The 13,492-nt window shown below is 43.0% G+C and overlaps 2 protein-coding genes across 5 annotated transcripts in view; both read left to right on the forward strand.

Moving 5' to 3' along the window:
- Nucleotides 1-1,062, forward strand: part of LOC141378485 (KATNB1-like protein 1) — a 43,379-nt gene extending 42,317 nt beyond the window's left edge. The window contains exons 6-10 of the mRNA XM_073927988.1: nt 1-20; nt 178-267; nt 341-430; nt 510-603; nt 718-1,062. The exon at nt 1-20 is cut by the window's left edge and continues 31 nt beyond it. Coding sequence (XP_073784089.1) covers nt 1-20; nt 178-267; nt 341-430; nt 510-603; nt 718-747 — 324 coding nt within the window. The 3' untranslated portion in view covers nt 748-1,062. The remainder of the gene's footprint in view (nt 21-177; nt 268-340; nt 431-509; nt 604-717) is intronic.
- A 1,046-nt stretch (nt 1,063-2,108) lies between these two features.
- emc7a (ER membrane protein complex subunit 7a) lies at nt 2,109-11,889 on the forward strand. 4 transcript variants are annotated; one of them, XM_073927456.1, is made up of 6 exons: nt 2,109-2,452; nt 7,439-7,558; nt 7,837-7,975; nt 8,225-8,305; nt 11,293-11,556; nt 11,753-11,889. In XM_073927456.1, exons 1-5 carry the CDS (start codon nt 2,235-2,237, stop codon nt 11,506-11,508), a joined length of 774 nt encoding a protein of 257 aa, XP_073783557.1. In that variant the 5' UTR covers nt 2,109-2,234; the 3' UTR covers nt 11,509-11,556; nt 11,753-11,889.
- The last annotated feature ends 1,603 nt before the right edge of the window (nt 11,890-13,492 follow it).

Below are 13,492 nucleotides of genomic sequence, written 5' to 3' on the forward strand. Positions count from 1 at the left end.
CTGCCGGCGCTCACCAGCAGGTACAGGACCTGAATCCACACAGACGAGTGTGTTTGCTGGAGTGTTTAATGGACTGTGCTTGCCAGAGTGTGTGTGCTGGAGTGTGTGTGCTGCAGTGTGTGTGCTGGAGTGTGCGTGTTGGAGTGTGTGTTGTGTATTACCTGCTCTGTCCTTCAGTCTGCAGCAGGGCTCCGCTCAGCTCACCGTGGGCTTCTGTGTGGATCTCTTTCCTCTGGTCGGGAATATTCTGCAGAGTCCTTTTGAAGAGTAAGTGTGTATGTGTGTGTGTGTGTGTGTGTGTGTGTGTGTGTGTGTGTATAATGATGACTTCTCTTGTCAGTTTTTTGATCACAGCTTTAGTCTGGGTTCAGACAGTTCTGGAGCGCTGGAGCTCTGTGCTGATCACAGACACACAGTCGTCAGATCACAGGTGAACACACACACACATACATACTCTCTCTCCCACACACACACACACACACACACACTGACGCTGCTCTGACCTGCAGGAACACTGATGCACTGAAGCAGCATCTGCAGGACCTCTGGACTCTCCAAACACACTTCACATCCGCATCAGAAACAGCAGCACACATCTGGAAGGTGAAACACACACACACACACACACACACACTTCTGTGTCTACACAATAAAACAATAATGAAGGAAATTCTGATGTCACAAGTTTAATTAATGTGAACTCTGTTTGTTTCTCAGGCCATCGAGTGTCATTTACTCCAGCTCTGAGGAGCATCACCACTAAAACATCTCTGTGTGTGTGTGTGTGTGTGTGTGTGTGTGTTTGTGTGTTATTAAATCATGCACTGGAATATGTGTGCTGTATTGTGCTTAATAGAGTGTGTTTCTGTTCAGATTGCTATAATAAAAATACATGCTAATGCAACAGAATGTTATCAGACGTGCTGTTGACGCCTCTTCTCCTATCAGTCATAATAATCCAATGTTTTACTCTGTTAAATCAAATGATGAATAATATATATGTAAAAACAATAATAATAAAGAACAAATAATAAAAACTGGTCATTATCAGTAATGTTTTTTGAAAAGGCTGGGTAGTTTGTGCATCATTACTAGGTAAGTGCCTTTTTTTTTTACCATTAATAATAATTCAGGCGTCACGGTGGCACAGTGGGTAGCACAATCGGCTCACAGCAAGAAGGTTGCTGGTTCGAGTCCCAGCTGGCTCAGTTGGTGTTTCTGAGTTTGCATGTTCTCCCCGTGTTGGCGTGGGTTTCTTGGGTGCTCCGGTTTCCTCCACCAGTCCAAACACATGCGATACAGGTGAATTGGTGAAGCTAAATTGGCGCAGTAGGTAGTGCGGTTGCCTCACAGCAAGAAGGTTGCTGGTTCGAACCTCGGCTCAGTTGGCGTTTCTGTGTGGTTTGCATGTTCTTCCTGCCTTCGTGTGGGTTTCCTCCGGATACTCCGGTTTCCCCCAGTCCGAACACATGCAGTACAGGTGAATTGGGTAGGCTAAATTGTCCGTAGTGTATGAGTGTGTGTGTGAATGTGTGCGTAAATGTTTCCCAGAGATGGGTTGCAGCTGGAAGGGCATCCGCTGCGTAAAAACTTGCTGGATAAGTTGGCGGTTCATTCCGCTGTGGCGACCCCGGATTTATAAAGAGACTAAGCCGACAAGAAAATGAATGAATGAATGTCTGTGTTGTATGAGTGTATGGGTGTTTCCCAGTGATGGGTTGCAGCTGGAAGGGCATCCGCTTCGTAAAAGATATACTGGATAAGTTGGTGGTTCATTCTGCTGTGGCGACCCCTGATTAATAAAGGGACTAAGCCGACAAGGGAATGAATGAATGAATGAATGAATGAATGAATGAATGAATGAATGAATGAATGAATGAATGAATGAATGAATGATAGCTTTTGAGAATCCAAAAAGAGCCTCATACTGATAAATACTGTTATAATCGCTGTTTTCAAGTTAAGACTGAATTGCCTCTTGTTACAGTTTTGAAAAGGTTTGATAACGAGCAGGAAATGTTGATGGGCCAAAGACATGAGCACACTGAAATGTGTTTGCAGAACTATATTCACGATCCCTGCAGTGAGCGGCTGTGGCGCGTGACGTCATCACGCAGCGCTGGTTTGACTCTAGCGGCAGGCAGCGGTCTAAAGTCCCGCGTTTATTACTGTTCATTTACACCTGAAAGAGAGAAAATCTTTATTATTCACTATTTAGTATTGGCCGACTGGCTATGCGCGTGCCCTTCTATGTGCGCGCCTGCGTGCCCGCGCTTCTGCTGCTGTTCGGGCTGCACGCGTGTTTCTCACGCGAGGAGGAGGAGATGCTCGTTCATGAGGAGATGCGGGTGCATGTGTCTGGTCGCGCGCTGGTCCCGGGTGTGCGAGCACAGGACTGGATCTCATCTGCGCGAGTTCTGCTGGATGGAGAGAAGCACGTGGGGTTCCTCAGGTGCGCGCATGCAGACGAGAGCGAGCTGGGATAACAAGAGATACAGTTTATTTAGCGCGTGCACAGTCCCTTAATCAATCAGGGATCGCCACATTGGAATGAACCATCAACTTATCCAGCACATGTTTTACATAGCAGATGACCTTCCAGCTGCAACCCAGTACTACTGGGAAACATCCAAACACACTCATACACTACAGACAATTTAGCTTACCCAATTCCCCTATAGCGCATGTGTTTGGACTGCGGGGGAAACCGGAGCACCCGGAGGAAACCCACGCCAGCACTGAGAGAACATGCAAACTGCACACAGAAACACCTTCTGACCCAGCTGGGACTCGAACCAGAGATCTTCTTGCTGTGAGGCCACAGCGCTACACACTGTGTGCATGCAAATATTAATATATTAATGATTCAGTCGGGAAGTAATACTACTTAAATTAAACACTGTGATGACAGACTGACAACAATAATGACACAAACACCCTCACACACATTTATATCTGCAAAAATCAGCAGAAAATAAATCGCATCACGCAGGCTGATCAAGCTCAGGCGCACACTTCACTCACTAAAGTTTATTCCCTCAGCTGTGTGCATACTCAGCCCGCACAGGACGCCTATAGACCATTTCGAGAGATGTAAACAAAAACAAATTGTCCCTGTGTATTTCCTGATTTATATTTTTAATTTCTATAGCTTACGAGAGTCCAAAAAGAGCCACATGCTGATAAATAATGTTATGATTGCTGTTTAATTATTAAGTTATTGAATTGCCTCTTGCTACAGTTATGAAATAGTTTGATAACAAGTGGAAATGTTTATGGGACAAAGACATGACCACACTGAAATGGTCTGTATGATGTCAGATTGATGTACTTCAGCATCATGGGACATTGTGTTTTGGGTGGAAATGAAAATCGGGTTGACATCAGAACCAAACGTCAGACTGATGCCAGTGTCCAATGTCGGACAGACGTTGCATTTTGGTTACTTTCCAACACAACCTAAAAACAACCAAATGAAACATGATGTTACAGCTTGATGTTACCACTATGACGTCTATCAGACGTTGAATTTTAGTTGCCACACCTGACGAATAAATGTCAGACGTCAGTATGACGCTGGTTTAAGATGTTGACTCAACGTTTGATTTTGGTCACTTACTAACGCAACCTAAAAACAACCAAACACTAGATTTTGGTCAGGGGCGAGGCAGTGGCGCAGTAGGTAGTGCTGTCGCCTCACAGCAAGAAGGTTGCTGGTTCAAATCTCGGCTCAGTTGGTGTTTCTGTGTGGAGTTTGCATGTTATCCCTGCCTTCGCATGGGTTTCCTCCGGGTGCTCCGGTTTAACCCACAGTCCAAACACACGTGGTACAGGTGAATTGGGTAGGCTAAATTGTCCGTAGTGTATGAGTGTGTGTGTGGATGTTTCCCATTGTTGCGTTGCAGCTGGAAGGGCATCCGCTGCGTAACAACTTGCTGGATAAGTTGGCGGTTCATTCCGCTGTGGCGACCCCGGATTAATAAAGGGACTAAGCCAAAATGAAAATTAATGAATTTTGGTCACCCAACATCACCACCTAAATCTCACCTAATCTTAATGTCTTATGACGTTGTGTGCCTGCTGGGTATGTTCTTGTGTGAACGTTTTCAAAATGTATCGGTTTCTATTGAGTATTTTTAAAGCAATTTTCCAGAATGCACATAAAGGAACGTGAATACCAATATCAACAGCCTATGGTAATGATTCTCAGTCACATCCCAGATGTACATTTCTGATTCACAGAATGTTCTGGAGTTCAGCACGGCAAACACAGAACATTACTCCCATTTAGTTTCCCTTATTATTATTATTCTTATTATTATTTTTATTAAATACTAACCTTTCCAGAGCTTTGAGGATATTTAGAGAAGGTTTGCTAGGAATGTTCTCCTGACAGTGAGGGAACATTCCTGGAAAACCAGCAGACATTCTGGGGCTGTGTTCCACTTTTAGGGTGCTTTCACACCTAGACTTTTGTTTCCGAAATTGTCTTATTTGCCCAGTTAGAGCGGTTCGTTTGGCATAAGTGAATCCAGAAATGGCGTTTAGATCCGCGCCAAAACAATCGGTCTGAGATTGCCTGGATGAGGTGGTCTCGACTCAATAGAAACAAACTCTGGAGCTGATCGATTGTAGTGAGAAAGCAATACGATCCAATCTAAGCTATATCACAGTGTATTATGGATATTCATCCATTCATTGTCTTGTCGGCTTAGTCCCTTTATTAATCCGGGGTCGCCACAGCAGAATGAACCGCCAACTTATCCAGCAAGTTTTTTACGCAGCGGATGCCCTTCCAGCCGCAACCCATCTCTGGGAAACATCCACACACACATTCACACACACACACTACGGACAATTTAGCCTACCAAATTCACCTGTACCGCATGTGTTTGGACTGTGGGGGAAACCAGAGCACCGGGAGGAAACCCACGTGAAGGCAGGGAGAACATGCAAACTCCACACAGAAACGCCAACTGAGCCGAGGTTCAAATCAGCGACTCAGCGACCTTCTTGCTGTGAGGCGACAGCACTACCTACTGCGCCACTGCCTCACTGTATTATGGATATTTCATAGGCATATATGCAGCTATATGAAGAGAGAATTATGAGTAGGGCAGGATGTCATCATTCCTACCGGTAAACGTGCATTTCATGTCAAATACGCATGCTGAAACATTAACGAGAGCTGTTTATCCATTAATAAGTTGACCGAACAGCAGTCTTGGTGTATCTGTTATAATGTAAAGCCCATAATGCATAATTCTAGCCAACGGCTATGTATGAGAAAGTCTTATCTCTGATTTATATTTGGTGATGATGTCTGTGGGTGTCAAAATAAAGCACAGCTTATCGCTTATAATGTCTTATTGCTCATCGTTATATATGAGCAATATCACACTGCTACACCATTATACAGCAGTTCGACAGCACAATCTTGTGTATAAAAAATAAGAGATTTCTCCCTACAGTCTATTGCAGTCTAGAGTATTTCTCTGTTGCCATCGGTATTGCGACGGATGCCAGGTGTCCCAGCGTTTACCCGGAGACTTTATGGAATAAAAAAGAGACAGAAACTATGTAGCTCTTCCTATCTATTGGCCTTTATGCGCTTCTCCCAAGTGCTGTCGACTACATACATGCCAGTCAACGATAATGAGTAGACAAAAGGAAAAGAAAAAGACACTCAAACATCCATCGCAATATAAAATGTTACGTTATTGAAATAGAAAAATGATACAGCGGTAGAGCGACCATCACACACTCCTCCTCAGAGCTCGCTGAACTGAACTGAGCTCCCATACATGCGTGCTTACATCCCAAAGGTAAAACAACTAGAGAAGTCCTCTTAAAAGGGACATTTATACACAATGCATATCAAACATTAGGAGATTGTTACAATATCTCAATAATTAACCTCGAACAGAGCAATCACTATCAGACTGCTGTTGTGTTTGCGATAAGGAGGGACGAGGCTGCATCCAGCTTCTTATTCGCAGCTTCTTATTGACTCTATCTGGTCCACCTTAAAAACCACGAGGCTTCCGTTTGTCAGCTTCTTATCCACACTTAAAGCCTGGTTAATACTTCTGCGACGGGCATGACCCACAGTGCATGCAACGCGCGTGGCTGTGCATTTATACTTCTGCGCGCTGTCTCTGTCGGTCTGCATTAACACTTCCGAAATGCTAGTTGGCAGTGAGGTGTAAATGTTCCTCTGTGTCGAGTTTCTTCTATGCTGTTTTGCTTTTTCTGAACACTTCCTGGATGTACAAGTGGCTCAAACTCGCTGAGGCAGGAACCGGCGGGCGTGCAACAACTTTAACTATGAGGTAAACACAAAACAAAACTTTCCATCCGGAGCTCCTTCACGGGACTCCACACTTGTAAACAATCGCTCCATTGGGCTCACGTCCAGCTCGCGCCATTCGCGCGGCTCTCGGTCCCGCCCAGACTCATCAGCGCTACCAAGCCGACCAATCACAGAGCTTGCGCTACGCGTCGTTGCGACGTGTAATTACAATTTTTGAGAGGTGCACATCAGCGACGCCGACAGCCACAGCGAAGGGCTATGCGTCAGCGCTGTAGCATACGCTGGCGTTTGACGCAGAAGTATAAATCCGCCTTAAGAAAAAACACTAGGCAGGGGCTTATTATGTGGTTCTGGCACCATCTTGTGGATAGACAACGTCAACCATCATTGGCTGCAGATGAGCTTTTGCAGAAATTGTAAATATTTTAAAATAGGCACTGTTCTTTCAAATAAACTGCATAGTTGCAGTCCAAACAACTACATTCTCCACTAAAATAGCCTCAAAAGTCCATTGTGTTGTCTAACAACAGTAACATTCGTCAAACTGTAGCATCTCTGCTTGTTGCCGGCTGTATGTGGGCGGAGTAATACACAGTGAAGGGTGAAGAGGCCTTAGTGTGATGTTACTGGCAAAATTTTGCGCGGCTATCAGCCAATCAGATTCAAGAACCAGACAGAACTGTTGTATAAATTAAAATAAGGACGCATGACAGCTGAGCGGGACCAATGTGAGGAGAGTTTACTCACACGTGATTTGTTTTAGCTCTTTTGGTCTGTTTAGAAACTTCGCCGTGTGAAAGCGAACCGCACCAAGATCAAAGAGCAACAATGTAACAATTTTAATCCTGTGTTTCGGAACAAGAGAATCAATCCACAGGTGTGAAAGCACCCTTAGACACACTCTGACAAACTTCCCTTCCCTTGTTATCCAACTCGTATGCGGTAATTCGCTGTGTTATTGCTTTTGAATGATTGCTCAGAATTTCATCATCCCTACTAAAATCCTTCATTATTAAAACCATTGCGATAGTAATATGGGTACTACACTGCGCAGTGCTACTGGAAGTGTTGTGTGTCTGATCTGACAGCATCATTATTCTGTATAATAATCAGCTGGTTCTGCAGGGATGACGGATCTTTCACAGTCAGCAATGTCCCGTCTGGATCATATGTTCTGGAAATCTCCTCACCGACCTACAGATTCCTGCCGGTGCGAGTGGACATCACCTCCGCAGGGAAGATGAGGTGTGTGTGTGTGTGTGAGGTATTGACTGCAGTCCTGCGGGACCAGGTCTGATGGATGAATGCGGGTGCGGGCGATGAGGTCCTCCTCTGTGCACTCAAAATATGGCTTTTGCTGCTTGCTTAAATGATCTTTGATTCTTTTGTGAGCCCTGTGTCAGAATAAAGCCATGTTGGTCAATTAAAGGAGAGAAGTGCGCATACTGACGCTTCTGAAAATCTTTCGTACATGTGGACATAGCCTGAGTCAGTCCTGATGGTGTGTGTGTGTGTGTGTGCAGGGCTCGTGTGGTGAACTACATCCAGACGTCAGAGGTGATCCTGCTACCGTACCCGCTGCAGATGCGGAGTGTTGGTCTGCACCGATTCTTCACGGAGCGCGAGAGCTGGGGATGGACAGACTTCATCCTCAACCCCATGGTGCGCTACCTTAATTCATTACATACACAGTTATCAAAGTCAGAATTATCAGCCCTCTTTTATTTCTTCTAATCATAATAGTTTTAATAACTCGTCTATAATAACTGATGTCTTTTCTCTTTGTCAGGATGACAGCACATAATATTAGACTAGATATTCTTCAAGACACTTCTATACAGCTTAAAGCCACATTAGTAATTCATTATTTTTTGTAGTGACTTACCCAACACTTTTGTCATGTTCTGGTAGGTGCTCATGATGGTTCTTCCTCTCCTCGTCATCCTCCTCCTCCCGAGAGTCTTCAACCCCAGCGATCCAGAGATGAGACGGGTATGTTTATTTATTAACTGTTAATCAATATCTGTTCATTCAGTATCTATTCATCCACTCCACATGAACACATCACTCTGACTAGCTGTTACTCACATCCAAAGATGTGGACTAGATTTATGCACAAAACTGGAATATGGCATAAAACATTAGCGAGTAAAGTGAAGCAGTGTTTCCAGTCAATGAGAAACAGTAGAGCTTCACCTCCTCAGCTCCTGCTGCTCACACACACACATTTCCATCTGCAGACCAACATTAATAACACAAAGACCCTCACACACACACATTTCCATCTGCAGACCAACATTAATAACACAAAGACCCTCACACACACATTTATATCTGCAGACCAACATTACTGACACAAAGACCCTCACACACACATTTATATCTGCAGAACAACATTAATGACACAAATACCCTCACAAACACATTTATATCTGCAGACCAACATTAATGACACAAAGACCCTCACACACACACATTTATATCTGCAGACCAACATTACTGACACAAAGACCCTCACACACACATTTATATCTGCAGACCAACATTACTGACACAAAGACCCTCACAAACACATTTATATCTGCAGACTAACATTAATGACACAAAGACCCTCACACACACATTTATATCTGCAGACCAACATTACTGACACAAAGACCCTCACACACACATTTATATCTGCAGACTAACATTACTGACACAAAGACCCTCACACACACATTTATATCTGCAGACTAACATTACTGACACAAAGACCCTCACACACACATTTATATCTGCAGACTAACATTAATGACACAAAGACCCTCAAACACACATTTACATCTGCAGACCAACATTACTGACACAAAGACCCTCACACACACATTTACATCTGCAGACCAACATTAATGACACAAAGACCCTCACACACACACATTTATATCTGCAGACTAACATTAATGACACAAAGACCCTCACACACACATTTATATCTGCAGACTAACATTAATGACACAAAGACCCTCAAACACACATTTACATCTGCAGACCAACATTACTGACACAAAGACCCGCACACACACATTTATATCTGCAGACCAACATTAATGACACAAAGACCCTCACACACACATTTATATCTGCAGACCAACATTAATGACACAAAGACCCTCACACACACACACATTTATATCTGCAGACTAACATTGATGACACAAAGACCCTCACACACACATTTATATCTGCAGACTAACATTAATGACACAAAGACCCTCACACACACACATTTATATCTGCAGACTAACATCAATGACACAAAGACCCTCACACACACATTTATATCTGCAGACCAACATTAATAACACAAAGACCCTCACACACACATTTATATCTGCAGACTAACATTAATGACACAAAGACCCTCAAACACACATTTATATCTGCAGACTAACATTAATGACACAAAGACCCTCACACACACACACATTTATATCTGCAGACCAACATTACTGACACAAAGACCCTCACACACACACATTTATATCTGCAGACCAACATTATTGACACAAAGACCCTCAAACACACACATTTATATCTGCAGACCAACATTAATGACACAAAGACCCTCACACACACATTTATATCTGCAGAGCAACATTAATGACACAAAGACCCTCACAAACACATTTACATCTGCAGACCAACATTAATGACACAAAGACCCTCACACACACACATTTATATCTGCAGACTAACATTAATGACACAAAGACCCTCACACACACATTTATATCTGCAGACTAACATTAATGACACAAAGACCCTCACACACACATTTATATCTGCAGACCAACATTACTGACACAAAGACCCTCACACACACATTTATATCTGCAGACCAACATTATTGACACAAAGACCCTCACACACACATTTATATCTGCAGAGCAACATTAATGACACAAAGACCCTCACAAACACATTTATATCTGCAGACAAACATTAATGACACTAAGACCATCACACACACACATTTCTATCTGCAGACCAACATTAATGACACAAAGACCCTCACACACACACATTTATATCTGCAGACCAACATTAATGACACAAAGACCCTCACACACACACTTACATCTGCAGACCAACATTACTGACACAAAGACCCTCACACACACATTTATATCTGCAGACCAACATTAATGACACAAAGACCCTCACACACACATTTATATCTGCAGACCAACATTAATGACACAAAGACCCTCACACACACACATTTATATCTGCAGACTAACATTGATGACACAAAGACCCTCACACACACATTTATATCTGCAGACTAACATCAATGACACAAAGACCCTCAAACACACATTTATATCTGCAGACCAACATTAATAACACAAAGACCCTCACACACACATTTATATCTGCAGACTAACATTAATGACACAAAGACCCTCAAACACACATTTATATCTGCATACCAACATTAATAACACAAAGACCCTCACACACACATTTATATCTGCAGACCAACATTACTGACACAAAGACCCTCACACACACATTTATATCTGCAGACCAACATTAATGACACAAAGACCCTCACACACACATTTATATCTGCAGACCAACATTACTGACACAAAGACCCTCACACACACATTTATATCTGCAGACCAACATTAATGACACAAAGACCCTCACACACACATTTATATCTGCAGAACAACATTACTGACACAAAGACCCTCACACACACATTTATATCTGCACACCAACATTAATGACACAAAGACCCTCACACACACATTTATATCTGCAGAACAACATTACTGACACAAAGACCCTCACACACACATTTATATCTGCACACCAACATTAATGACGCAAAGAAAATAAGATGTTATTTTATGTGCATTTTCCAAATTTATGGGCATTTTTACCATTAATTTAACCTAAATACTGACCACCTGATTGGTTGACAGGAGATGGAGCAGTCCATGAACATGCTGAACTCCAACCAGGAGCTTCCAGACGTCTCTGAGATCATGACCAAGATCTTCACACCGGCCAAAAGTCATGGGAGGGCAGTGGGCGGAGCCAGTGGCCCTAGGGGCAGAGCTCAGGGTCAGAGGGGTGGAGCTGATGACCAGAGAGGTGGAGCTCAGGGTCCGAGAGGCGGAGTTCCGAGGCGTAGATGATGAGACAGATGATCTTATTATTTAATATAAAGAAACTCTACAGCACAGGTGTCAAACTCAGTTCCAGAAGGGCCGCAGCTCTGCACAGTTTAGTTCCAACCCTAATTAAACACACCTGATCAAACTAATTGAGTCCTTCAGGCTTGTTTGAAACCTACAGGTAAGTGTGTTGGAGCAGGGTTGGAACTAAACTGTGCAGGACTTCGGCCCTCCAGGAATTGAGTTTGACACCCCTGCTCTACAGGTTCATCTGCTGTGTTCGATTGAGTTCGGTAAACCAGAACACATTATTACTGGCTGTCAACTCATCTGTCAGGAGGTACTGAATAATCTATTATTTATTAAAAGAGTTAATAATTCAGAATAAATGATCATAAATACTCTGTTGTTTTCTTGGTTCACAGATTGTGTAGTTTTATGACGGTCCCTGCCGTGTGTGTGTGTGTCAGATGAGCCCAGTGTGACATTTATGGACAGAGACTTGATCTAAATATAACTGTGTGTGTGTTTCTCCTAGGAGTGACACACACACACACACACACAGGTCTGACGTAACGTGTCACACTAAACTAAAGACAAAGTTCATCAAAACACTAGATCTCCTTCACTAACCACAAATTTCTGCATGGAACTGACATTTTCATGAGTAAATCATGATTAATCAATACTTTCCTGCTAAAATGTTTCATAATGCATTATGAAAAAATTCACAAACACAATAGTCATGTAGACCCGGGGCTTATAAACAAGTGTAATAAAACCTTACATATAATTAATGTGTTAATTACAGGATGAATGAAAAGTAACTAGACAATAAAGATGTATATTAGGGTAGATTTATATTGGCCGTTAATCTGATCTCATAGTTGGGTTGGGAGCTGGGTCTGCAAGCTATGATGACTTTCACCTTGATATTTTAGCATGGATGTATACCTGACCGGTTAGCTGTCTGACAAACAAGTGCCCTTCTGAATCACATGATCACATCAGCAGGATGCACTTTTAAATCTGTCACTTACTGAAGACACGACTGACTACGCTTACATGGACATCTGTGGTCGAGTTATCTGCCTTATAGACAATAATATAATGAAGGTGTTTACGTCAAGTGCTGTAATGTAAGAGATTCCTGTAATTTTGTCTGACTTTAACTGCAGTTCAGCAGTTTCACTTTCACTCATGAATATTTCATTCAGGCCCCCGTGACAAACTGGGCTATTAGACACACAGCAGGAGTGAGGACTGCTGAGAGTGTTATGGAGTTTAGTAATGCACGCCGAATGGACAGAAGAAAACTTCCGCATGTTGCCATGAAACCCGTTCTCAAAGACTTAATTTTAGTAAGTAAAATTTGGGTAGCACACATTTTTTTTATTCTGAATGCCTTCGGCAGAATTCAGATGAGCCATTTTAATCTAGATTAATTTCAAGATTACAGTGATCTAAAAAATGATCTATGCCCACCTCGTGTGTTGTATAGTCAACAAAAATGCTGTGGGATTTTCAAAATGGAAAGCCTGTTCCACCTCCAACATCAAAACATTCAATAATTTCATAATTTGGTTTAATATTCACTGCTGAGAGTCCAAACACTGACGAGCAAATCCATCCATGTGCAGCTCCACAAGTCCCAAACCAAGCAATCCAGTGGAGACAGGAGGAACAAACTTCACCAATTGACCAAAGTGAAGGAAAACAACTTGGAGAGAAACCAGGCTCAGTTGGGCACCACCATTTCTCCTCTGGCCAAACTTCTTGTGCAGAGCTGCAGTCTAGGCACCGGAGGCTGGAGAACGCTGGACGTCCATTGTGCAGAAGCTGCAGGTGTGAGTAGGTCACCGGCGAGTGATCAGCCTTGCCCACAGGATCAATGAGAAGACTCTTCTGTCAATGGGGTCTTGCACAGACCTGTCGACATTGAAATGTGAAAATAAGGGATAAGCCCACCAGAACCCCCCACCCTACACACCCCCCCATAAAAAAA

The sequence above is a fragment of the Danio rerio genome, chromosome 17, assembly GCF_049306965.1.
Source record: "Danio rerio strain Tuebingen ecotype United States chromosome 17, GRCz12tu, whole genome shotgun sequence".
NCBI lineage: Eukaryota > Metazoa > Chordata > Actinopteri > Cypriniformes > Danionidae > Danio > Danio rerio.